The 27,907-nt window shown below is 46.6% G+C and overlaps 1 protein-coding gene across 2 annotated transcripts; it reads right to left on the minus strand.

Annotated features, from left to right (window-relative positions):
• Nucleotides 1–5,958: 5,958 nt before the first annotated feature.
• Nucleotides 5,959–27,754, minus strand: GGT7 (gamma-glutamyltransferase 7). Of its 2 annotated transcripts, none has more exons than XM_081097020.1 (15): nt 27,029–27,754; nt 19,861–20,096; nt 19,370–19,521; nt 18,012–18,129; nt 17,067–17,134; nt 16,782–16,855; nt 16,265–16,461; nt 14,319–14,406; nt 12,659–12,786; nt 12,396–12,484; nt 10,680–10,829; nt 10,457–10,574; nt 9,547–9,684; nt 8,305–8,404; nt 5,959–6,707 (listed from the first exon to the last, which is right to left on the minus strand). In XM_081097020.1, the coding sequence occupies exons 1-15, from the start codon at nt 27,195–27,197 to the stop codon at nt 6,544–6,546; spliced, it is 1,989 nt and encodes a 662-aa protein (XP_080953146.1). In that variant the 5' UTR covers nt 27,198–27,754; the 3' UTR covers nt 5,959–6,543. The 2 variants fall into 2 exon arrangements, with proteins under 2 accessions (XP_080953146.1, XP_080953147.1); XM_081097021.1 differs by having other exon boundaries at nt 5,972–6,707; nt 8,312–8,404; nt 27,029–27,216.
• Between the last annotated feature and the right edge of the window lie 153 nt (nt 27,755–27,907).

Raw genomic sequence — 27,907 nt, forward strand, 5'->3', positions numbered from 1 at the left:
CCCTTCCACTCTCTCTAAAAATCAATGGAAAAAAATATCCTCCAGTGGGGATTTAAAAGATAAAAAACTAAAAATTGATCATAGATATATGGGTTTATTTCTGGACTCTCAATTCTGTTCATTGATATTTTTATCCTTATACTAGTACCACAATATTTTGATTATTGTAAATTTGTAGGAAGTTTTGAAATTAGGAAGCTTCATCTCATTACCAAGATATGAAGGAAATAGCAAAATCTCTTATTTAAGAAGCAAGGTGTTGTATGTTGGAGCTATTTGAGGCCTGAGAGAATATCATATCAGAAAACCTTTTGGAAAAAGTCATGCCTCCTGAGATCCAAGATGGCTGCATAGGTAAACAACAGAAATTGCTGCCTCACACAACCACTTCAAAAATACAACTAAAAGAGAAAACGGACATCATCCAGAACCACAGGAAGGCTGGCCGAGTGGAAATTCTACAACTAGAAGGAAAGAGAAAAGCACACTGAGACTCAGAGGAGGTGCGGAAGTAAAGTGCAGAGGTACGGAGGCACAAGTAGAAAGGGCTGGCAACGGAGGACACCGGTGTCTTTTTCAATCGGGAGGGAGTCTCAAGCTCCTGATGTCTCTGAACGCCAGTTCCAGGCGAGTCTCTGGGGACCCAGACTCATACGGGGAGAAACTGGACTGTCTGGCATCAGGCAGAACTTAAGGGCAGCTTTCTCTCAGAGGTGCTTGCAGCAATTACCGCGGAACAGTGAGAACCGGGGCCTCTTAGGGCAGGGCTGAGGATCAGCCATAGCTGTTTGCTCCGCCCAGTTGATTCCCCGAGACCCAGTTGATTCCCCGAGACCCCGCCCCAACAAAGCTGTGTGCAGAGGCTTTTGCATATGAATGCCCTGGCCCTTTACAATCTAAAATTACCTAACTAACTGTCTGCCTGCTGGGTAGCCTCAGGCAGAGGCTAAATTAGCACCTCCTCAGAGATCCAAGAGCCAATGTACCCAGTGGTCAGAGGGGGACCATCCAGATTACAACTTCTCAGATCCATAAGGGACACACTCAGGGGGCAGACTCAGTGAGCACCAAAGCCCCGCTGAAGCAAGTCTTGCCCCAGAAGGGTGTCTCCAGCACAGAAGTTCTCCCACTGCAGACCAGCTGATTCTCACGGCCAATTGGCCAGGAGGTCAATTCCTCCCAAGGATACCTACAACAATCAAGGCTTAACTACAACAAGACTGTGCACACAGCCCACAAAGGGGTGCACCAAGAGTGTCCATCTCAGGTAATTGGGGAGGCTGAGCCACTGGGCCCTATAGGACACCTAGCACACAAAGCCACTCTATCAACACAGGGAAGCAGCCAAAATGTGAAGACAAAGAAACAGATCACAAATGACAGAAATGGAGGAAAGCAAACGACTGGATATAGAGTTCAAAACCACAGTTATAAGGTTTTTCAAGAAGTTTTTTGAAATCGCCAATAAATTTAGTGACACCCTCGAGGATATGAAAAAGGACCAATTAGAAATTAAGCTACACTGACTGAAATAAAAAATATTATACAGAGACCCAACAGCAGACTAGAGGATCCCAATAATCAAGTCAAAGATTTGAAATACGAAGAAGCAAAAAACACCCAACCGGAAGAACAAAAAGAAAAAAGAATCCAAAAATATAAAGATAGTGTAAGGAGCCTCTGGGACAACTTCAAGCGTACCAACATCCGAATTATAGGGGTGCCAGAAGAAGAGAAATAACAAGATATTGAAAACCTATTTGAAGAAATAATGACAGAAAACTTCCCCTACCTGGTGAAAGAAATAGACTTATAAGTCCAGGATGCTCAGAGAACCCCAAACAAAAGGAATCCAAAGAGGACCACATCAAGACACATCATAATCAAAATGCCAAGAGCAAAAGACAAAGAGAGAATCTTAAAAGCAGCAAGAGAAAAACAGTTAGTTACCTACAAGGGAGTACCCATATGACTGTCAGCTGATTTTTCAATAGAAACTATGCAGGCCAGAAGGGAGTGGCAAGAAGTATTCAAAGTGATGAATAGCAAGAACCTACAACCAAGATTACTTTATCCAGCAAAGCTGTCATTCAGAATTGAAGGTTAGATAAAGAGCTTCACAGATAAGAACAAGCTAAAGAAGTTCATCACCACCAAACCAGTATTATATGAAATGCTGAAAGGTATCCTTTAAGAAGAGGAAGAAGAAAAAGGTAAAGATAAAAATTATGAACAACAAATACATATCTATCAACAAGTGAATCTAAAAATCAAGTGAATAAATAATCTGATGAACAGAAAAAAAAAAAAAAAGAGAAAACCTTTTGAAATTTCCAAGCATCCATCTCTTCAATTCATAGCCAGCAAAACTTCATTTCTCAATACAAGGTGGATTTGATGTTTTCTATGGTAGATCAAAATAGTACAGTCTAAATAAAGTAATTGTGATGAAAGTACAATGTCTAGGAAAGCAAGGACTGTGTCTCTCTTATTCACCAGTATCCCCAAGTGCCTTAGACAGAGCATGGCAAAGAGTAGATACTTAAGAAGATAGTCATGGAATAATATATTTCATATGTTGCCGAAACCGGTTTGGCTCAGTGGATAGAGCGTCGGCCTGCGGACTGAAAGGTCCCAGGTTCGATTCCGGTCAAGGGCATGTACCTGGGTTGCGGGCATATCCCCAGTAGGAGATGTGCAGGAGGCAGCTGATCGATGTTTCTCTCTCATTGATGTTTCTAACTCTCTATCTCTCTCCCTTCCTCTCTGTAAAAAATCAATAAAAATATATATATATATATATATATATATATATATATATATATATATATATTTCATATGTTAAGTGATAAAAAGGATTTTCTAAGATATCAGACTTTTGTTCTAAAAATAAGAATTGTTCCAGGGAATAAATTTTTTATTCAAATCTGTCGTGTGTGTGTGTTTGTTTTATTGGTTGATTTGCATGAGAGAGAGGAGAAAGAGAGAAACCTTGATTTGTTGTTATACTTATCTATGCATTCATTGGTTGATTTTTGTATGTGCCTTGACCAGGGGATTGAATCCACAATCTTGGCTCATCAGAACGACCCTCTAACCAACTGAGCAATCTGGCCAGGTGGTCATTTGTATATTTTTTATTTTTATTTTATTAAAAGAATAGCTTATTGCCCTGGCTGGTGTGACTTGGTTGGAGCATTGTTCAGTGCACCAAGAGGTCGCCGGTTAGATTCCCGGTAACAGGTCTAGGTTGTGGACTAAATCCTCAGTAGAAGGTGTGTAGGAGGCAGCCACTTTATGATTCTCTCTCTTTCTCTATCTTCTTTCCTCTCTCTAAAATCAATTAAAGCATATTAAAACATAAAAGAATAGTTTATTGATTTTTAATTTTTTGTTAATCCTCACCCAAGGATATTTTCTGTAATTATTTTTTTTAGAGAGAGTGGAAAAGAGGGGGAGAAAGAAATATCAATGTGAGAGAGACACATCGATTGGTTGCCTCCTGCACGGGCCCTGACCAGGGCCAGGGATCAAGCCTGTAAGTGAGGTATGTGTCCTTGATGGAAATCGGGCCCATGACCCTTCAGGCTGAGGGCCAACGCTCTAACCACTGAGCAAACGGGTAGGGCTAGTTTGTTGATTTTTTATTTTTATTTTTTAATATATATTTTTATTGATCTTTATTTATTTCTTTTTCTTCTTCCTATTTTTTAATTCTCACCCGAGGGTATTTTTCCATTGATTTTTAGAGAGTAGAAAAGAGAGAGAAAAACAAAGAAACATCAATGTGAGAGAAACATCGATTGGTTGCCTCCTGCATTCACTCTGACCAGGGCTCAGGTGGAGGGGGGAGCCCTTGACCCGGATCAAACCCGGGACCCTTCGGTCCACAGGCCGATGCTCTATCCATTGAGCCAAACCACTTAGGTCAGTTTATTGATTTTGTTAGAGACGGGGAAAAGGATAGGGAGAGAGAAGCATCCATGTGAGTGTGTAACATCAATCAGCTGCTTCCTGCACGCCCCCTACCAGGGACTGAGCCACAACCCAGCATGTGCCCTCACCTGGAATCCCTCTGGAAAACACCCAACCAAGTGAGCGACACCAGCTAGGGATGTCATTAGTATATTTAAGAAAGAAAATGACCCCAAGAGACCCACATGGCCCCCCAAAAACATGCTACATGGAAAGTCCCATAATTCCATCACTTGAAAGACATCCTAGGAGAGCTGGTAAGGTACAAGGATATTCTAAGTTGCATTGGAAACTACCCAAGTATTCAGTAGGAAACTGGTTAAACACTACAATGAGCTATGATGCACTGTTATAAATGACTAGATAGATACTAGCCTATATGTATTGATATTGACATGGAAAAATGCTCATGTTATATTGGTAAGTAGAAAAAAAAAGGAAGTTGTAGACAGTGTGAATAATATAATCCCATTTTTATTTTTAAATAAAATAATATGTTATATCTACAAAAAAGGAGTTGGGGTATGCATATTAAATTATTGGATTTTTGGAAAGTTGAGATTTTGAGGGCATGGATCATCTACATCATATATTTATGGATTCTTTGATATTCAAACAATTCTTACATCTGTAACCAGATAAAGGTTTTTTAAGAGAAGAGAGGGACATGATATTTGGAGTAAAAAAGACTGCTTTTGCATCACAGATCTGCCAACTATCAGCTGCATGATCTTGGACAAGTCACTTCATGCCTTCGAGTTACAATTTCCTCATCCATAAAATGGGGAGATGAATACATGCCTCATAAGAGGGTTACACCTATATCTTCAGTTTCATCTCATACCATCATCCTCTCTCAGTATGCTCTAACAGAAGGGTCAGCAAACTACTCTTTAGGCTAAATTGGGCCCTGTTTTTATAAAATAAGGTTTCATGGGAACATAGACAGTTGTTTACATAATGTCTATGATTGCTTTTTATGATAACAGTAAGGTTGAGTAGTTACTACAGGGACCATATAGCCTCAAAGCATGAAATATTTACTGTCTGGCCCTTTGCAGAAAACATTTGTTGACTAATCCCTGCTCTAGGAAGAATACATTGGCTTTCTCCCACCTCCTTTAACATAGCACATTCTTTGCAAGCACATCCCTAAGGACCTTTACACACACTGATCCCTCTGTCTAAAATGACATTCTCACATCTCACATCTAATCCTTTTCTTTCAATCCTACTCACCCTCATCACCTCCTTGGGGAGATCTTTGCTGGCCCACCCCACCCCTGAATTAGATTAACTTTCCTGGTACCCATTCTCATAGCATCCCTCATACAGCTTCTTGTGATGGCAATTACCCTAATTATCTGTGTCCTTATTTCTTTAATGTTTTATTCCCCCTGTAAACTGCAAACCCATAAAAAATATTCTTGTTCAATGATGAATTTCCAGTGCCTAACAAAGTGTTTGGACGACAATGCATGGATATGTGCATGCATAAATGCCATAATGTATAAAAGGTACATATTGTCTTATATATATTGTATACAGTATATGTTTTAACAAGTAATTCACCTAGTAGATGTGCAAATGGTTATGAGCACAAATTAAGGGTTAGACATCCTGAGATTGAATCCCAATTCTTCCATTTCATACATGAGGACCCTCAGACAAGTCTCTAACCTCTTTTTGTTAGCTTCCCATATGTAAAATGGGCATAGTACCTACCTCATGAGATTTGTAAAGAAGACTAAATAAAATTAGCATAGGGCCTGGCACACATAAAGCATTCAATAGATGCCATCTATAATTATAGTTATTAATTACTTTATAATTTTTATAATACAAGCCTTAGATAGATGGCAGATATTATGACCCCCATAAAATTGACTCTAGTTTGCCCTGGAGTCAAGGCTACTAGGACAAGGTGAACTGAGGTCTCTCACTCAACTCCCAACACAGCCAAAACATAAATCAAGCCAGAGCCATGGTTAAGCAATATTCTTTCTTTAATTCCCCTTTGCAAATGGAAGCCCCTGAGCTGGTCCCCACCCCCACCCCTAGGGATTCCATACCCTGGACCCCAGATACAATGTGCCTGCCTCAACCTGGTGGGAGGAAGAAGGGAACCTCCCAGGATGGCCCATTAGAAAAAAATCCTAGTCATTTAAGAAATGAGGCTGAGGACAAGAGAAGGGAACTGGAAGACAAGGCCCAGGTAAGGCCAGACTGGAGATTTTGGGGTTGTGAGGACCCTTGAGAAGGGTTTGCAAGCACATCCCTAAGCTCAAGGCCAGCATGGCTGAGGGAAAGGAGACAGACAGATAATCTGACTCCTCAAGGTCCTGTCTGCCTGATATGAACACTGACACTCACCACCACCACCACCACCACAGGCCTCTGGATGGAGAATTTTCCAGTTACTCTGGGGAAGAGTTTGATAAGCATCTCCTCTTGCCCCTGATCTGGGGCATCCCTGGGGTCCTCCTAAGACCAAACCTGGGAGAAGGAAGGACTCTAGGAACATGCAAAGGAGGGGGGGAGCAGAGACCCCCACCCCACCCTGCTGCTCTACAGGATGGTGGCTCCAGCTGCATCTGGACTCCGAGGGTCCTTCACACCGATGATGAAGTTGTTGGTTCTCCGGCTGCCATGGACCCAGGATAAGACATCTACCTTCTCCACGTGGTGACCCCTCGCTTCCAGGAACTCAATCTCTTCCTCTGTGAACTCACCTGAAAACCATCCCACAACATACACACATTCAGAGTTTTCAGAGCACTAGCTCAGGAGTCCTATGGTCAGACCTGAGTCCTGGTCCTGGGTGCTCCACTGAGGAGGTGTATGACCTTGGTCAAATTGCTTGACCTCTCTGAGCCACAGTATCTTCGTGCATAAAATAGGGATTATACAAGAACCTACTATATAAAGTTGTTGCAGGGATTAAAGGATATAATACACAGAAAGCATTGAGTTCAGAGCCTTGCATACAGTAAGTGATCCATAATATACAATCATTCTTAATATTGGAAAAGGGGTTTTGGGGTTTTACCTCCACCTGCATAGGCCAAGCTGCCATCATCGCTTGCTAGGATTACTGCATAGCCCACTAACTGGTGTTTCTGCTTTCAGTCCTGCCTTCCTTATAGCCTATTCACACAGCAGTCAAAAGAGTCCTTTTAACCCACTAAACCATATCACTTTCCCCCACTCAAAACCCTCTATCAATGATGAGAGAATCATTAATCAGCCCCTCCTAGATGCCCCTACTGGGGATTGAGCCCGCAACCCTGGCATGTGCCCTGGCCGGGAATTGAACCAGGACCTCCTAGTTCATAGGTCAACACTCAACCACTGAGCCACACCAGCTGGACCCCTCTAACAGCTTTGATGACTCTTAGAATAAAATCTAAAGTCCTTACCAAGGCCTCTAAGACCCACCATCAACTGGGTCCTCACTACCTCTCTAAACTCCTCTCTTCACTTCCTTCAACTCCCTTCCTAAACTCTGCTCTAACCTCCTTGCTGTCCATCATGGAAGTCAAACATGCTCCTATCTCAGGGACTTTGCACTTGCTTTCTCTCTGCTTGGATTGTTTCTTCCTAGAGTCACAAAACTGCCACCCTTACTTCATTCCAATCTTCAAGAACTTCTCTCATCACTATCTAAAATATCAGCCCATGTTACCTTTACCTTGCTTTGTTTTCTTTCAAAGTACTTAATGCTACCTGTATTTATTTATTTATTTATTTACTGTGTCTCCTTCCACCGTATTATAAACTTTTTAAAGGCAGGGATGTTGTCTTGTTCACTATTGATCCCCAGAGCCTAGAACTGAGTGAGGACATAGTAAATGTTAAGCCAAGACTTATTGGATAAATGAGTAAGTCCTCGCCCTCTTGCATAATTTCAGGTCTTCATCTCTTGCGGGGCTATTATTCAGGGTGCTTCTTGTATTTCCCCAACTTAAATTCTCCTCCCTACAACCCACCTACCCTGTAAATGCAGTATCCCTGGCATCTAAGACCATGCCTGGCACACAGTTGATACTCAATACAAACTGCTGAATTGCTGGTTTGCAGAATGAACAACTGCTTCTTCTTTTATAACTGAGAACACTGAGACTCAGAGTGGAGACAGAAATCTCCCGCGGCCACACAGCCAGGAAATGGCAGGGTGGTTCTAGTCCCCCGGATCTTGTTCTGTTAGGAATTAGTTGGAAGAAAACAAACTTTCAATGGCAGGGAGTTGGTTCTGGTTGAGGCGGGGACACCCTTGGGAGGAGCCTCTTTCCCCACCAGGCCCTGTGCCTACTCCATGGGGACACTCACTGTCCACCTGCAGGAGGTTGGACTGCAGGTCCGGGTGTAGGCGGCCATGGGCCAGGCTGTCACTCAGGTTCCGGTTCAAGGTCAGGACATTCAGCAGGACCTGCAGACAACCAAAGGGCAGAAGTCATGGCTACCCCAGAGATGGACTCTATGGTCCTTCCTCCTGGTCCAGACTCCTTAGTCTTTAGATTCCTTGACACCAGGGGTGTCATTTGAGCTTCTCAACAGTCCCAGAAGACAGGCAGACCTTTGATGAATGTCCCCATTTCACAGAGGGGTAAGTGAGGGCCAGAGAAGAAAAGTGATTCACTCCAGAGTTCGGAGAGAGCCAGGGAGGAGGCACTGCTAGCACCCAGTCTCCCAGCCCAGGGCTGACCTCCCTTGTCCTTGGCCAGGACAGAGTTAATGGCTGGGGATAGTCTAGGTCACAATGTGGGGACTTTTAGCTTATTGGTTTGGAGTGTGGGTTGGCTCTGGAACCAACTGCCTGCCCATTCTTACTAAACTGGACCTAATTTTTTAACCTCTCTGGGCCTCCGTTTTTTTAATCTATGAAATAGAAATAAGGATTCCTTCCAAAGTTGGGAAGGTTAAGAGAGTTGACACACCTACCACCATGCCCAGTACTTAGTAAGAACTCTGATTATGTTAGCTATTTTTATCTCTATTTTACAGATGAGGAGACAGGTTCAGAGAGGTTAAGTGAATTCTCCAACATCACACAATTGGAAATTGGCAGTACTTGGCCTGGGACTCAGGGGCGTCTGATTCCAAAGCTCAGGATAGTTAACTCACCACCTGCCAAATTATGGGCCTGGCACATATATCAGGTGCTCAAGACATTTGTGGAATTGTTGTGAGGCATTTTGGAGTGTAGCAGACCCTTCCTTTCAAAAGCAAATCCTAAAGAGGGCTGCTTCTCTATTCAGATGTTGAGTAGAGCATGGTGGAACTTGGGATTGACAGAATTCAGGCAGTCCAGATGCCCTATCACCTCTCAATTCCACTGGCCCTGCAGTTTCTCCTGCAACCTGGGAAGACAGGGAGCTTCAGGGCTACATTTTCACTAAGAAAGTCAGCACAGCCCATCTCCTTAGTGTCCAGAAGGGCCCTGCCACAAAGCAGTGCCAGCCCTTGTTTGCTGTGAGTAAAGGATGAGAACGAGCAAGAGACATGAAGGCTGCAGCCCAGGCAACAGCTTGGCTCCTGGACACAGAAGGCCTGACATGGAGGAAACCTCACCTGGGTTAGGCCGCTGAGGCCCCGGGCAGCTCCATTGGCCCCCAGGGCGAGGTAGGTTCCACAGAGCCCCTCTGCCGGCCGGACCACAGTGGGCAGTAGGAAAGACAGTGGCCGCTTCCCTGGCTGTACCGAATTCTCCTGTTGTCAGAGGACCAAGGCCACAAGGGAGATGAGAGGTAGGGTGAGATAGGATAAGGAGTACTCAACCACTCTTCCAACCTCTCTCCCTCTCTTACATCTCCCACAGGTAGGAGACTGGTCTCTCCCCAGGCCACAGTTTGCTATAAGTGAAATGGTCAGGGTCTTTGGATAACTGGGGTGGATAGTGAACCCACTAAGTTTTGAGGCTACTATGGATGGCAGGGGATGGGGAGGGGCAAGCCAAGGAAGATGGCTATGGGGATGAACAGAATTATCTCCACCCTGGTCATCTCTGTCTTTGTCCTGCCGGGGCCCCAGCTTGCAGGGTGTAAGAGTGCTGGCCTCCAACTACACAGTAATTCCTATTTCCTTTCTCCTTTGGTGCCCAGCAATAGGGCTGAGCCCCATGAGCTCAGCATTACACAGACATAGACAATTAGTACTAGAGAATACTTAAAGCACAAAATCAGGGGCCAATATCCTCATTATACCAGTACAGGTAAGAGGAAACTGAAGCCCAGAGAGGGGACAAGACTTTCCCCAGGTCACACAATCAGACCTTGACAGAATGGGACAAGGTTTCTTTGGATCTACCAGGCTCCAAGCCCCAGACGTGGGCTGGAGTGAAGTAAACACCTTGTCTGGGCTCCTTTTCTTTACAATAGAAGTTCCTAGAGGAAGTAGGGAGGGCGGAGCAGCCATACTGTAACACATTTTTATCCCTCTCTAGCCTTGGAGTCCCCAGGGTAGGAGGGAAGCAAGACCCTACCAGGCTGGGTGCAGAGTGGTTAGCAGTCCTGTTGGGCCAGGAGAAATCCAGCATCTGGCTGTTGAGTAGGATCCCCGAGGGGGTGATGAGGCCACTGCCAAAGGGCCGGTTCAGGGAGCTGGGGGCCGAGATTGGGGCCAGGTGAACCCTGAGCCCACTCTCACTCCTGCCCAGCCCCCACCTAGGTGATCTCTTGTGCCAAGTGGAGTCTGAGCTAGCATACCTGACCATGGCCACAATGAAGTCGTCAGGGCCCATGATCAGCACCTGGGCAGCCGTGGGAGCCCCATCCAGCTCGTAAACAGGCAGGAGTGGGGCAGGGGCTGCCTGGGAGTCATTGATGTGGCCCCGGAGGTAGGCAGCCTCTACTTTGCTGAAAAGACATGGGGTAGGAGATGAACACACAGCAAGTTCTCATTACATTCCACCTACCACTCTTTGTGATGTCTGTTTGTGTTATTATTTGATTAATATCTGCCTCCCCCATTGGTCTATACCAAAAAATAGATTACTTAGTCTTAGCATATAGGAAATATTCAAGAAATAGTTGTTGAACTGAATGAATTTATTTGGGTGTTATTCAGATTCTCTTCTAGAGCCAACTTTTAATTTATTCAGTGCCTAAGTCAAGAGTCTTTTAGTTACTTGACTTTACTCATTTAATCCTTTCTATGAAAGTACCTCCTAGGGTATAGTGAATGCTCAGAAGATACTTGTTTTGACATGTACAAACTGAATTCACTTAACCTGATGTGTATAATCTCAAAATTAAGTTTCACTAAGAATTTAGTGTGTGTATGTGTGCATGTGTGTGTGTGTGTGGTGGGGGGGGAGATGTGGAAGGGAGGTTTATATACAAGAATCTTTACTTGCTATTAGAATTTTTTTTGAAGGCACAGAAAGACTTGTCATATAGTAAGTTCTTAATAAATATTTATTAGATGGCCTGGCCAGAGTGTCTCAGTGGTTGAGTGTTGACCTATGAACCAGGAAGTCACGGTTCCATTCCTGGTCAGGACATATGCCCAGGTTTCGAGCTTGATCCCCAGTAGGAGGCATGCAGGAGGCAGCCGATCAATGATTCTCTCTCATCACTGATGTTTCTCTCTCTTTCCCTCTCTGAAATCAATAAAAAATACATATTTTTTTAAAATTTTATTGCATGAATGGATTTATTATAGGCATGTGTGTGTATTTTAGAGCTAAATATGTATTGATCTTAAAAGCAAATTTATGAAATCATGAAAATACAAATTTACATTAACTATATTTTTGGTTTCTGATTTTCCCTTAGCTAGCCTTTAAGTCAGTTATAGTAGTTAAATGGTAACCATTCTTATCCCTATTGCTAATTAATACTAATGATGATATTTGTTGAATATTTATTATGTGTCAGACAACATGCTCAGGGCTTTGTATGTATACTCTTGCTTGGTCTTTACAATTAACCATGAGGTTGGCACCATTATTGTCAGGCCCCCTTGCAGAAACAGATTTAGAGAGGGTAAGCCTGCATAGGCTGAGAATCTGGGATTTGAACTGAGTCGGTCTGACTACAGCCCACAGTTTTACTATTATGTTATGCTGCTAATATAGACACATTTTAATCAAATTCTCCACCACCTCTAATATTTTCCTGGAGACTCTTTTAATTGTTAATAGGCTTTCTTTTTCCACTCAAAAGGAGGACCAGATGGGCCCATATATGTGCCCTGCTAGGGTCAAAAAATTGTGAGAGCCATGTGAAGTAGAGCAACTCACTGTACAGATGGGAACACTGATGTGCAAGGAGAAGCATCAGTGTCACACTGTGAGTTAGGGTTGAGCTAGAATTGACTTGGGACTTCAGGCCTATTTTTCTATCAGCTGCTTTACACCCGATCCTTCCCCCACATCGCCACCATCTGTCCCGTCCCCAGGGTCCTGCCACAAGACCCACCTTAGCATGTCATCCATGCTCTCAATGATTGTAGAATCATAGATGGGGTCTCCCAGTCTGCTGGCCAGGGCTAATGCAATCTTCAGGGTCTGAAAACAGAGCAGAGGTATGGCAGAGGCTGCCAGACTTCTCCCAGAACCCACACCCAGGATTCTTGTGTGTGAGAAAACCTGGAGGGGATTTAGTCCTGCCCCATGGAAGTACCCCATCCCCCCACTCTCAGTGTCCCCCAACACAGGGTCAAATGGAAGGGTTGGCCTTACCTCTGCCACCCAGTGAAGAGCCTGTTCCCGGGAGACCAGGCTGGTGAGATTGAAGCCCTCGAGGATGTTGAGAGCACTGATGAGGGCAGGGCCTGTGTGCGGGGGTGGGGGACTGAGAACCAGGTGGCCTGAAAGGACAGGAAATGACCAGATGGCAGGGACAGTCAAGGCATCTCCACATCCCACCATCACATAGACTGAGACCACAGCACTGAACTCCCTCATCAGATACAGGACAAGTGGTAACAGGCAATAGGACACACGCAAGTTCACATGGCGAGTCAAGGACAGGGCCAGGACCCCAATCCAGAACACTGGTCTTCAATTTCCTCTTCCATATGAGGCAACTAAGGCTGAAGAGGACTGTGATTTGCCCAGAGTTTCAATGAAGCTATTGGCACAGCAGGGACAGATGTCCAGATGTTCAGATTCCTGGCCCACCATAGGGCAGGATATATACTATTCAGGGCTCCTGATGGTCCCACCCCTGAAACTTCTTGGGAGCATCAACCTCTTCTTCCTACCTAAGGCTCTAGTTATTAGATGTTTGGACACCAAAGGAATAATAATATCTGATATAACACAAACCATAACTAATTAACTCACTTAATCCTCACAATGGGTACTTTTATCATTTCCATTTTATAGGTGAGAAAACTGAGGCACTGAGAGGCAGCTGGTCCAAGGTTACAGGATACAAGTGGAACCCAGAGTACTCAAGGTTCTGGCATTGCCAAGAGAACACAGGCTTGAGGGGGAAATGGAAAATCAAATACATATTCAGTGCCCATTCTGATCAGGGCAACTTCCAACATCATCTCATCAAATCCTCATGGCTACCCTAAGAGGTAGGCACTATTATCTCCATTTTAAGGAGGGAACCATGGTTCAGAGTGGGAAGTGACTTGTTCAAGGTGAATGGCATAGCTGGTACTCAAACCCAGGTCTTCCTGGCTCCCTAGCTATGCTCTTTCTCTGTTCCATATGCCACTGCCTCTGGTAGAGGAATTGGGCTGGAGATTGAGGCCTGGAAACTTGAACTCAGAGGCAGTCTCTTCTGGGGCTTGAAGTAATCTGGGCCTCTTAGAGGAAAGACAATTTATGACCTAGGAACCTACCACTTTGGGTTCAACAAACATGGACTTCATCTGTCATACACTTGAATTTATGGGTTTATCATTGGTTTTGAATTTGACAGGTTAAGTTCTTTCCCTTCCCTGGGCCCTCGGTTTCCTTTCAGCACAATTAGAGGGAGGTCTATGACTGTCTTGAAAAGTTTGTTATAACCAGAGGCTTATATGGACTTTAGTCTTATGAGTTCTTCTTATGATGTATAGGGCATTGAGAGTGGGACCAGGGATGGGACAAGACAACAGAGAGCCCAAATCAAGAAAACCTATGGCTAGAACCCCAATTTCTAGGCCTGAACCTTTAACCAGACCTCCTTCCCCATATCCTAAATATGTGGGATAATTGACTCCAAGACTACTTCAGAAGGTAAGCTGACTCTGGCTTGCTTCATTAGCTAGCTGCCCAGGCAGCTCACTGACTCAGTTTCTCTCCTGGTACAATGGGAGGAGTCTCTAGGCCAAAAGCATATAGCCATGGACTGGGAGGATTCTCCTGAGTGGGGACCCTGGGGAGCTGGGGGAGAAGTCACCTCTGTACACGCCACACACAGGCTTCTCCACGAGGGCACTGTAGTTGCTGAAGTCCTCCTCAGTTATAACACCCCCTGCATGCTGAGCCTGGAAGGGAGAGAATGCCCCCACCACCACTTTAAGCCACACACCACACAGTGAGCATGTGCATTTGGCCTATGGTATATGTTTGAATCACAGACAGATCAGATGCTTATAACTTTTGTGCCTTCTGCATTTCCCATCATGACCTTTAGGGACCCCATCAGCCCTGGGTACCCCAGGAAAAAAGGAAGAGAAAAAAGCACTAACATTGAGCACCTACTATGTGGAAGACATTGTGTTGGGTACATTCTATGAATGACCTTCTTAGTTCAGTATTTAAGGCTCCTTGTGATCTGGCCCCTGCCTACATCTCCGCCTCATGTCCTGCTATTCCCCAGTGAGCTTTGGTTGACCTGCAGTTCCTGAACTCATGACTCCATGCCTTTGTGCATACTGCCCTCTCTGCCTATGAGAAAGGAAGATTTTTCACTTACAGCAGTACTTGCTTGAGAGATATCAAACTGAATTCTGCATTTCACTACAAATAACTTAAGCCACTACAAAACCATGGATGGCCCTGGTAGGAATGGCATAACCAATTACTGACCAGTGAACCAATCTTGTACAAACCAATGGGCTCATTTCATACTACCCAGCATGCTAATCTTCCAACCCTAAATTAGCATAACAATAGGAATGCCCTCCCTTTTTTAGTACTTGAAACCTCTGACTTCTAATCCACCCTCAATGAACTATACATTAAATTGCTTGGCTGGTGTGTGTTCCTTTGTTTGAAAACTTTGGTTTTTTTTAAATTTGAAGCTCTGATGGTCTTTGTTAGAGTCTCCTTCATCCCCTTCTCCACCGCTAGGAGAGGATACACAATGCAGGTCTGGTTAATCAGAGCATTTGTTTTCATGGCAGTGGTTGGTTTGGGAATAGTCATGAGACCTATTACAGGCCAATGGGACATAACCTTGAGGCTTTTGCTGGAATTACTGGAATGAGAAATGCTCTTTCCTTAGGATGGCTTACTGGAAGGATGGCTGATGGGAGCAGGTGTGGGAAGGATCTGACCAAGAGTGAATTCAAGTAGAGGAAAGTAGAGTCATGAGACAGAAAGAAAGATAGACCAAGTCCTCACAATGGGGATGGAGCCCCTGGGTCCAGCTGACCTAAAGCCAGTACTCCGCTGGACTTTCCAGTTAAGTCCATCTGAGGTGACTTCTATCACCACATCCATATCTCCAGTGCTCAGCACAGGACCTGGCTCAGAGCAGGCACTTTGTAATATAGAATGAGTGATGGACCTATTCAGTTCCCATAACTGTATGGCAGAGATAGATATAATCACCCTATTGCACAGATGAAAGAACCACTGAGTTGGTCTGTGTATACTTATCTTGAACATAATTTTCCATCAGGAATTTTCAACTATTGACAACAATTCTAAAACCAATTACTGCCTCAGACTAAGACTCTTTGGGGTTAGTTGGTAAGCCCTTATGTTAATCCCCCCAGTTCCAATGAAGGAGGCCCTTTGCTCAATCCCTAGAAAACCCAAGGGCAGGGTGAGGTTGTGGGTTCAGGGAAGCTGAAGCTGATCCCGGTTCTCCACTGAGCCTGGGAGGGGCAGGACAGGCCTCTATACAGGTTGGCACCAGCCCTGGGAAGCCCAAAGTTACCTCTCTCAATCAAGACAAAACATTCCCATCATCCCAGTAGGTTCTTCCTGCCGAATTCCAGTTAAGCCCTCCCATTCCAACAACCACTGATCTCTGATTCCTATCACCAGAGATTAGTTTTGCCTATTCTAGAATTTCAAGTAAATATATGTAGAGAGAAATCCAGGGAAGAAAGGGGGGAAAGGATGCCCCCACAATAGGGGCCTTTGGGGCAGATGGGCTCTCCATGTGCTCACCTCGGCCACCATCTCCAGCGTGAGGTTACCACCAGCATAGAAGGCAGCGGGGCCATAGGTGCCAAGTAAATCCAGTACCATGGCCAGGTCAGGCCGTTGCATCAGCGAGCCAGGTAGTGGTGGGCGGCCCGATGGCAGGAACGTCTCATGGAAGTGCTCAGATGCATCAGGCGGCAGCTGTTCTGCCAGGGCACGTGCTATGGGCAGGGACAAGAGGCTGGGCAGGGATTGCCAGGGCTGGACCCGATGGCTGAGATGCATAATAGGTGGAGTAAGTAAGGGCTGAGTGTCCGGCCCTAAGCTCCAACCCCAAAGGAGCCTGTTATGGGAGAGGTAGGGTATATATGGGCCTCTCTAGACCTTTTCATTTGAGTCTGCCTCCTGATAAGGGTGGGAGAGATCTGAGGAGCAAACTGGAAGAGAGGTGCTTTCTGGTTTGGGCCCCAAATCTCAGAGGCTCTATCTCCCCCCTCCATCAACCGCATGCCTTTCCCCTGACCCCCCAGGCCCCACTGACCTAGATCATGGGTTACGTTGAAGCCATCTTGGGCCACAGCTGCTGCAAAGGCCAGGACTTGGTACCATGGCAGCCTGAGAAGTGGGGGGCAGAGAGAAGGGGGTGGAGGAGGTCCTGGGGGAATGAGGAGGGGTCCGGGAGGAGGGGGTTCCTGGGAAGGAGAGTCCTGGCAAGGGAAGGGGATATTAGGAGGGGGAGTTTGGAAGGAAATAATCCAGGAAGGTAGGAGGCCACCAAAGGAGCAGTGCAGGCAGGGCCCCTGGTCCCCAGGGGGAGGGTCTTTACCTGCCATAGAGCTGGTGAGCTTCATGTAGCCCCTTCACCATTCCGGGAACCCCCACCAAGAGCCCAGGCTGGGCAAGGCGGGCAGGCGAGGGAGAGAGGAGACCAGGTCACTGGAAGGGGGGGGCTGGGCTGAACTCTGCAGAGCCCCAAGCCAGGGATGGGGGGGCTGGCACAGGGGAGAGACATAGGCCAAGTATCCTAGAGGAGGGACAGGCTGTCCCAGCAGGCATCCTCCCTCCCATCTCCCCGACTTCCTATCAGCAAATGCAGAAAGGCCTCCTTTATCATAATTGAGGGACTTATAAATTAAGCAAATCCTTTTAAGAGCTAGGACATAACCAATTTAGATGGGAACCTGTCTTCATTGGATTATACCTATTCCTGCTTTTTAAAATAGTGGGCAAGAGACCTTCCTTTTACCTTTTCATTAGCATTCCACCATTACTATGAGCTGTGTAACTCAGGTGTGTGTTTGGCTTTTACCTCTGTGCTAAATATCTATTTTTCCAAGTTATTCTCTCTCTGCCTTTGCTCTCAGTGGACAGTGGGTTTTCCTCTAGCAGTTCCTGTCTAATCTTCCAACATGTTGTGGGCTGGGAAAGTTGTAGTCGACAGGCTCAGAGTGGGATGTGTGAGTGATAGTGCAGCAACTTTGATGTCTCAGGCTGCTCAGTGGCCTTTCTTCTTCTTTCTATGTGCCAGATAGGCAAGGTTGCCACAGAAGTTAAGATGTTGCTGTACTGCCTGATACCCACCATGCAGAATTTTTTGCTCAGTATTTTATTTGGAGGGTTGCCTGTCTCCCTCATAACCTAAGAGCATCCTGCTCAACTCATTTCCTCACCTCCATAGCAAATACTCAGCAAAGTAATGCTTGGGTTAGAAGAAGGGCAGTGAAGGAAGACCACCCCCCTCCCCATACTTTCTTCTCACGAGGGTCCGCACCTTGGTTTCCCAGGATCTCTGCAGGGCCTCTTCCCTGAGGGCCCCTGGTGCAGACTCCCGGAAATCAATTAGGCGGCTCTCATTGCGTCGGATGTCATGTACCAGCATCACACCCCCACTGGAAAACACACAGAAGGGGGCAGGTGGTGACGAAAAGATGCTACCCCTCTGAACAGTTAACCTGCCACCCTTCAACTCCCAATGGCGATGGCTGTAGGCTTAGTTTGTCATCAGGAGACAAGTGTTTGAGCCCCCTCCCCAACAGGGATTCAGAGATTCAGCCGCACCACAAGGGTGGGGAGCGAAATCAAGGCAGGGATCCAGAGTTCAAGGACCTCTTTCAGCCTGTCACTGGAGACTTTAATCCCTGATTTAAAAAAAAAAAAAAAAAAAAAAAAAGAAAGAAAGAAAAAAAAAAAAAGCAGAGACTGGGAGAGCAGGATGTTCTCTTCCCCCTTACTGCCCCCCCCTCCCCCCCCAGACCATAGCTGGACCCCTGCCAGCTTCCTGCACCTGCCTCCTTGGTATGCCTCCACTCCCTCTCCCAGGACTGAATTATGTAAGAACAGACTGTGCAAAAACAAAAGGGGAATTTCTTTGATAGGGTCTGGAAGACTGGTCTTACAGGAACCAAGACATGGACTTTGTCAGCTTGTCCCTTTTCTGTGACTTGTCTGCATTTGAGATGGTGGTAGCATCTGAGATGGTGGCCTGCAGCCAAGTAACTAACAAAGATTGGGGAGTGGTAGCCCTGTGGCAAAGTAGAAGGCACAGAATGGGAAGCGGCTTCTACTCAGGTTCAGATCATTGCAGTCATATGGAACTGTGTTACCAGGTCTCTTCAGGTTCAAGAGATGTTGGACATTCTCAACTTTTCAACAATAGGAAACACATTTTAAAAAATTTAAGTCTGCAAACCAAACCTGTCTGTGTTCTGGGTTTGGCCCCTGGGTGGCCAATTTGTCCTCTGTTTTAAGAATTCTTAGGGGGAGGGGGGTATTTTTTGGAGCATAGAGAGTCCATAGCTCTCATCAGACTCACAGGGATTTGTGAGCCCAAAAGTTAAGTATCGCTGCCTTAATTAATGACAGTATACCCTTACTTGTGCACCTCACCTTACAATTTACAACATCATTTTCCAAATTTTTTTTTAAAACAGAAAAAGCTTCTGAAAACACCTCCTCTGACACCATGTAAGAAGAAAGGGATGAAATTGTGTGTGTAGAAAGAGCAAATGCAAGGAGTTGGGGCCTATCTGTTTCTCTGCTCAAATTTGGAGACCCCCACATGAGGTCTACAGACCAGGACAGGGACTTAGACCTGGGGGACCCCAACCTCCACAGTGGGGAGCTCCTTACCCGCCCAGGCCAGAACTGTGCGGAGCCACGATTCCCAAACACAGGGCTGCGGCCACAGCTGCATCCACAGAAGATCCCTGTTTACTGAGCACCTCGATGCCCAGTGATGTACAACGAGCAGCATCGGTCACCACGGCGCCCTGGTGCAAGATCTGGGAGAGGAAAGGGGCTAGTTGGGGACAGTAGGAGCCCCCTGCTTCCCTAGGGTACCTCCACTAACCCCAGAACCTCCACGGGGGTGGGGGTGGGGGTGCTGGTGGGAGCCCCGTCCTCTTGCCCCCTTGATTCTCCGCTATTTACCTTCTTTTCCCTCATTTACCTCAAGTGCCTCCTATCTGGTCAGTCCCTTCCTTGCTCTGTCCCCCTCATGCCCCGAGCCACCCCCCCCCCCCCCCCCGCTTTGGGACCTTCCTCCCCCTTTTCAATTCCCGGCCCACTTCCACCACTCAGCCAGTCCCCAATTCCCACGGTCTTCCCCAGCGACTTCTCACCTGAGGGTCCCCGAAATAGATCTGCATAATGAGCGCCACAGTGACACCCGTGGCAAAGGTGAGGCAGGCTGTGACTATGACCGTGAGCCCGTCCTGGCGGCAAGAGCACTCCGCGGCTGCTGCGGAGAACGGGTCTTTGCGGGTCTCGCGTAAAGGCGACCCGTCCTGGCTCCCCATCTCTGAAGATGACGACGGCAGCCGCTGCAGGCGCGCTGACTTCAGGAAGGAGTCCGGGTCTGCGGGTGGCGAGGGGTGAGGTGGGAGGGAGAGGTCGGAGGCGGGTGTCAGTCTGGAAGTCTCTTACCCCGCCCTGCCGCCCTCCAGTCGGAGCTATATCCTGTCCCCTCTCTCCGCACTCCCGTCAAACAAACGCCAATATATAGCACCAGCGTCTACCTACCCCCATGCACCCCAGGGCGGGTGAGGTTGGCAGTCTGGGCTGGGAAGAGGCAGGGACCACCAGCAGGGCAGCTGGGCAGCTGGATTACTGTCCCTCGGCCAAATTTCCCGAGCACCCAGGACCCAGGACTGGGAACACTTCCTGAAGAGGCGGGAGTTGGACCCTCCCTGGAAACCAGATACTCCCAGAGCTGGGCCCAGCCTTCTACGCAAGGAGGCAGTTACCGAAACTGAGTGGATAGACCTTGGCTTCCAACCTTGCTTCATTCATTCATTCATTCATTCATTCATTCAACAAATATGGAGGATCTGCTATGTTTCTGGCCCTATGTTAGATGCTAGGGGAAAGGTACAGACAGTTCCCGCCCTCTGGGGTTCACAGATCTGTGGAGAAAGAAGGTACTAAACAAGTAAACAGATGAGTATATAATTACAAGTTGTGGCAGGTGCTATGAATAAAAAGGATGAAATAAGACAATAGTGGTGTGTGTTGGGGGCTGTTTAGCTTGGAAAATCAGCCACAGCCCCTCAGCAGCCTCTTAGCTTAGAAGTGACTTTTAAGCTAAGAACTGAAGGATGAGAAGGAGCAAGTGGTGAGTATGTAGTGTTCCAGAAAGAAGGACCAGCAGGTGCAAAGGCCGTACGGCAGGAATGAAATGGCACATTAGAAAAAAAAATAACTAAGCCCTGTGTGGTTCCAGTGTAGTGAGCAGTGGGGTGGAGGCTAGGCCAGATCACTGGGCCTTGGCTTAGTGAAAAGCCTGGATTTTACCCCAACAGCCATGGGAGGCCATTGAAGAGTTTTAAGCGAGAATGTGAAGCCATCAGTTTTATGCTTTAAAAAGATCCCTCTGGCCCTGGTCATTGTCGCTCGGTAGGTGAGTGTCCTCCCATGCGCCAAGAGGTCACCGGTCTGATTCCCAGTCAAGGGCACATGCCCAGGTTTTCGGGCTCAATCCCCAGTAGGGGTGCAGGAGGCAGCCGATCCATGTTTCTCTCCCTCTCCCTTCCTCTCTAAAATCAATTAAAAACATATTTAAAAACAAACAAACAAAAAACCATCCCTCTGGCTGCTATCTGGAGAATGGATCTGAGGATGTAGGAGTGGAGGCAGAAAGACTTGAAAGCCACTTCACTTGCTTAGTTACTATGGCTAAGTCACTTCAAATTATAAGTTTCACTTTCTGCATCCTAATAATGGAACTAATCCCTAACTGGCCGGGTGAGTATAGAGATTCCATGAAGCGATGTATACAAAACACCCCATAAGCACTCACTCAAAGTTATTTCCCTTCTTTTTCAACCTTGGGCAACACAGAGAGACCCTCTTCTATCCCATAGTTCCCTCTCCTGGGTGCTAACAGCCTTGAACCCAGGCTTCTAAATGTCCTAAAGGTCCTTAGCTTGGTACCTTAATACCTTGCTGTACTCACAATGTGTTTTTTAAAAGTGCATTCATCCCATGGACAATAGGGTGGTAAAGAGCTGAGGGGAGGGGGGAGGGGCTGGGAGGAGGGGAAAGAGGGGGGAATGGGAAATATTTGTAATATATGTGCTGCCGAAGCGAGCACGGAAATATTTGTAATAATATCAACAATAAAAATATATTAAAAAATAAAAGTGCATTCATTCAATAAATATATTTTTGAGCACCTACTACTGTGTACTAGGAGTATAACCTCTTTAAAAATCTGTGGGATAGAGTGCCCGCGGGCCGCCGGGCAAACGCGATCGAGCCGCGCTCGCAGGGCTGCTGTCCACGCTGAGATCTCTGGGCGCAGCCTGGGCAGGTCCCGGGCACTTCCGGGCTCGGCTCCCGGGCAGCTCGGCCACCGGACCGTCACGGAGTTGAATAGTTTTGAACTAAGCAAATGTGGGCAAGACTTGGGACGAACTGGGGGAGAAAAAATAAACACGGGGAAGCGAGAAAAAAAAAATAAATAAAAATAAAAATCTGTGGGATAATATTAAAAATTGACTAGTATATTTTCCTATTTAAAATTGGTTCACCAATGCCAACATGATAAAAACTTAAACTCCTTGACCTAGTGGTCAAGGCCCTTCATAATCCACACTCTTCTTTTATGTAAATAAGAAACTAGCGTACACACACACACACACACACACACATATATATATATATATATTTCTTATAAATTATTTACAGTCATTACTTTTGGGAAAAGATCCTAAAGGTGGGGTGGGAGAATATTTTGTTTGAAATTTTATTTTAATTAATACATATATCTTTAAATAAAAAGGAAAAATTAGAGGAAGACAACAATGGAGAAGGGAACTTTTCCTCACTATTCCTTCTTTATTCATTTGTTTGTTTATTTATTTTTACCTTGAACATGTAATTTGTTTTTAAATTTTTATTTAAAAAGGAAGATTGTCTTCCGGAAAACTGTTTCAGTTGATCGTGCTTCCGTCTAATGCTCAATACCAGAATCTGTAAATAAAATTGGAATTCATTGAACAGATGTTAAACACCTACTCTGGGCACAGAACTCTCTTTGGCACCTAGAGGTTTCAAAAGAACTCAGGAAAGAGTTTGGAACTTATATTTATTGAGACTGACTGCATTACCAGGCACTTTATAGACATTTCCTCATTGAAGTGTTCCCATAACTTTATAAGATAGACCCATTCTCTCCATTTTAAAGATGAGGAAACTGGAGCCAAGAAAGGTGATACTGCCTGCTTAAGGTTATAAGTAAGTGGTGGAACCAAGAGTCTGTATAATTCAAAAACCACCTTTTCATTGCTCCACAGGTCATCAAGAGCCATTTTCTCCCCTCAAAAACCAACCTTACAAGGCAATTTTAGTTGATATTTCCAGGTACTTTCCCTTAAATCTGTTATCTCCAATCAGGTATGAGAAACCAGGAGATGAAGGTAATATCAGAGATGGAGCTACTCGAGATTTTTTAATTTCATCAATTATTAAGTTATTGATTTATTCAATAAAAATATTTATTGAGTACCCTACTGTGTAAGTATTGAAGCAATAATACCATTGATTTTACTGATATGTAAGAGCAACAGCAGGACACTGTGTAAAAGGTTAGTTTGGGGAGCAGAATACACAAGTCTTTTGGGAGAAAGATGAGTTTAATTTTAGCTATTCTGAGTTTGTGAAAAACCAGCAGGAATTGTCTGGAGGCAGCAGACCTAGTAGCCATCTAATTTTTATCTGCTTAGATACCATTCCCCATTCCATTTTCTTTTAAACAATACTATTTCCCTTCTCATGCCTCATTCCCTCATTATTGACTAGAGTAAGTATATGACCTAGGCCTAGCCAATCAGAATAGGCACCTCTACAGTGATTGGTTCAGGGACAGGCATATGATCAGTGCCAGGTCAATTAGGTTCAATCTTTGTTTTTTTGCTGTAACTATTGGAAAAGCTGTCTTTCTATTTAGGTTACTAAGGTAATAAGATGTAAGCCTGTTGTTGCTGGGGGCAACTTGTCCTGACAAAATGGGAAGCTTTCTGAAGAAGAAGCCCATAAAAAGGAAAACAAAGCAAAAAATGGAGTAAAGCCCATTCCGTTTTAGGCACTTCCATGCAGCTATGACTAAAGCCCCACACCCCTGAACTTTTCAGTTATGCTACCTAATAAAATTCTCTTTTTAGATGTAGATCAATTTTAGCCGGGTTTATGACAAAAGAACCCTGAATAGAGTTGACTTGACAAATCTAGAGCTAAGGAGAGAGATCTTGGCTGGAGACTGAGGTCCTTTCTGGCTTGCTTATTTCCTGAAGGGGAGAATCACTAAAGATTGTTGAACCCTCTCCAGGAGTGACATGATCAGAAGTGCAGGGTGGGCCAGGCCGGCATGGCTCAGTGGTTGAGTGTTGACCTATGAACCAAGAGGTTATGGTTCGATTCCCTGTCAGGGCACATGCCCAGGTTGCGGGCTTGATCGCCAGTGGGGGTCATGTAGGAGGCAGCCGATCTATGATTCTCTCTCATCATTGATGTTTCCATCTCTCCCTCTCCCTTTCTCTCTGAAATCAATAAAAAATAACATATATATGTATATATAAGTATGTATATGAAGTACATGGATTGGGATTGGGTGGGAGGCAGGAGGCAGGCAGAAGAGCTATAAGCCTGTGGGTAATACAGATAAGAAAGAATAATGGCTTAGTCTACAGTGGTGATGACAGGAATGGTGTGATGGAAATTGAAAGATACTTAGGAGGGGGACAAAGAGCATTTGATCACCATTTGGAAGTAAGAAGAAGAGGGGGGATGATGGGTAGCTCCTGAGCTTCTTCTACCTTGGAGACTGGATGAAAGGCAGTATTATTCATTGAGAATGACATTGGGAGAAGAGCAGGTATATGGGGAAGAGATGATGAGTTCAGCATAGAACATGCTGAAGGTGAGGTACTTGCAGGACATCTGGAAGTGAATGCCTGGAATAGAGAGGAACACCTGGGCCTGGAGCTCAGAAGAGAGGAAAGACAGTATTACTCCAAACTTGGAGTGGTTATCCCCTAGCTCTGTGTTCTTTTAAAAAATATGTATTTATTGATTTCAGAGAGGAAGGAAGAGAGAGTTAGAAACATCAATGATGAGAGAGAATCATTGATCATCTGCCTCCTGCACACCCCACAGTGGAGATCAAGCCTACAACCGAGGTATGTGCCCTGACCAGGAATTGAATTGTGACCTCCTGATTCATTGATCAACACTCAACCACTGAGCCACGTTGGCTGGGCACCTAGCTCTGTTTGCCACAGGATTTGCTGTGGGGTGCCTAACACTTGATTCTAGGGTGTGGCAGGCTAGAGGCTAGCCGGGCAAACCATGGTTCTGGATAAGAGGATTGGGCAATGCCACAAGGTAGCACTACCAGGTTGAGAACATAGGAGGCCACGTTAGCCAGCAGGCTGGTCCAGCTGTGCCAAAGGAGGCTTGGGCTTTGAAGCAGTGCTTGGAGACATGGCATTGAAAAGACCACACAGGTATGATGGCAAGTTCCTTGGAAGCTTAGTGCACAACCTTGGCATAAGGTATAGGTTCCCGGCAACTCAGGTGACTGGGGCCTCACCTGGATTTTTGTACAGATGAGGGCAGAGTCTGTATTAACTCACCATGGTACTCCCTGAGTTTTGAGAACTCCCTCTGCTGCCATTCTTTCATCCTGAGATCTTCTTTCTCATTCATTTATTCATTCAACAATGTTTATTGAATGCTTAGCACTGGGTTGAATGGTGAACAAAACAGTCATGATCCCACCCTCAAAGGGTTTACAGACATTGAGTAATTATTTGATCACACAAATAAATAACACAGGTTTTGATAAATGCATTTATATGGGGCCAGGAGAAAACAGGCGTTTCCAATCTCTAGGTTGGGAGAGATAGGCATTCCCAGTTGAGCTGGAAGGGGAAGTCAAGGGTAGGTGTGCCCATTGTCACACAGTGAATCAGGGCAATGCGGGGACAGAACTGGCATTCCTGACCCTGAATAATGGACCTGGTTCAGACTGGTATCTACCAGGACACATCTTCCCACCCCTCTCCCTGCTACCTCCTGATTACAGGGCTACCCCCTCTGGGAAAAAAAAAAGTTTTAATTTGCAGCTTTGACTTTTGATGTCCATAAGGTTTCCTATTGTCACCTCACACCCCCTCCAGGTGGGGTACAGTCTATTCAGGTTGGCAGGGGCTGGTGGTCAGGGCCAGATAACCAGAAAGTTGTGGAAGGGGAAAGAATTTGGGGCTGTCAGACTGGGAGTAACTATAGAAGGGCCAGGCTAGCGAGGGCTGAACCAGAGAAGCAGGGTCTGCCAGGCTGGTAAGGGATAGGACTCAAGTGTAGGCACTGGGAGGAAGAGAGAGTGAAGCAGAAGGATGCTCTAATGCCAGGAAGTGACGTTGAGGGAAAGAGGGATGGGGGATGGAGGATGAAGAATACAGCTGGGCCACATGGATAGCAGAGAGAGAGAGAGAGCCCTAGGGAAGAAATGCTCAGAGAGCTTTTGGCCCTCAGGTATCCCCCAAGCACGGTCTCCTCCCTCCCTACTTCCACCCCTGCAGTCTCTGCAGAGGGCTGAAGAGAACACAGTAAAATGCTGGAGCCTGCTTCCAGGGTACCTTACTAACATCCCGGCCTGATCCATGGCTCTGGTAGGGGTGAGGTAAACCACAGGGCAGCAAAGGCACTCTGGTCCCCAAGGACTCTGAGAGGTCATTCAGTTCAGCCCCCTGGACCCACCACCCAGCACATACAGACAGGCAGCATCATATTCTCTTTATCTCTCCCTGGACACGAAGAGATTCCCAGCTTCTCCCCCACGGTCACTCCCTCCCACCATCCCTGGCTGTGGGGAAGTTCTTAAGACCTAGCCTCTCTATTCATCCTACTGCAACCTTCGACTTGGTTTCTGCTATCCTGTTCTCTGTGACCAGAGAAAAGCCTCTTCTGGGTGATCACAGCTGTGCCTCAGGATCTCCCCTCCAACATTCCTTCCTGATCAGTTGGTTCTTCCCAAAAGGTAACCCCCACCCCTCCTACTGCAGTCTCTGGCATCATTCTCCCTTGTCGCATCCTAGGACTCCAAGGCAGAGATGCACTCCCAACCCCATCAGATAATTAACAGGAATAAAAAGGAGAAGAGAAAGATCCAGGAGGAAGGGAATGAATTCGGGTGATGGAGGCTGGAGGTGATGCTCCGTGCAGATGGAGGACCAGGGGCATCCCAGGGGGCAGGGACGGGGGTGGGGGGTGGGGGGCAGCGGGCCTCACCTGTATCGGGGTCTCCCAAGAAGGCATCCTCGTCCTTGCGGCCCCTCAGAGGGGCCGCGGGAGCCGGCTCATCCTCCGGCAGCCGCGGAAAGCTGGTGATACTCATGTAGTCCACGGGCGAGTAGGCGCCCAGGGCGCTCTCCTGACTGGCCTGGTTCTCCGCCGCCATCCTCACCCGCGCCCCCCAGCAGCGCAGCGCCTGCCGGAAGTGGTGCGGCGGGGGCCGGGGTGGGTGGCTGGGAGGGAGGGGCCTGCGCTCCCGGGCCGCCGGGAGGGGGCGCCTCACCCACACCCTAGCGCTTGTCGGGGTCTGACTCCCTCCCGCCTCGCTCAGCGCAGGTGGAGATGGGATTATGTTTGCAGAGTCCGGAGGGCAATGCCGGGTCGCGAAGTGGGAGATCGTGGAGAAGAGCACGTTACAAGCGCGACCTTAGTGATTCAGGGCCTTATGCAGCCGGGGGCCAAATCCCCTCTTCCAGTTGGAGATAGAATCCTCCTCAGGCCCCAGACTCTTCCATTGGCCGTAAACCTCTCCTCGACCCCGGTTCTTCCTCCGATCCCAGACCCCTCTGGTCCCAGACCCCTTCTTGGATTCCAAGATCCCTTTCCTCCGATCTCGGACTCCTCCGACCCCAGATTCCTCTTTCGACCTGACCCCCTGCCCCTGGCCCCCTCCAGCACCTGCTCCATCCTCAGACTGCGCTCCTCCTTTGGACGTCCCTTCTCAGACGTCAGATCCCTCACTCCCCCCCCCCCCCCCGCGCTCCCCCCCCCCCCACTTCTCAGACTCCTCTTTCAAGCCTTCCGGTACCCCTGACCTAAACCCAGTGTGTCTTAGGATCCCTACGAGCAATCGCCCAGATTCCACTCTAGAGAGCA

Source organism: Myotis nattereri, assembly GCF_964212035.1.
Source record: "Myotis nattereri genome assembly, chromosome: 8".
Classification (NCBI taxonomy): Eukaryota; Metazoa; Chordata; class Mammalia; order Chiroptera; family Vespertilionidae; genus Myotis; species Myotis nattereri.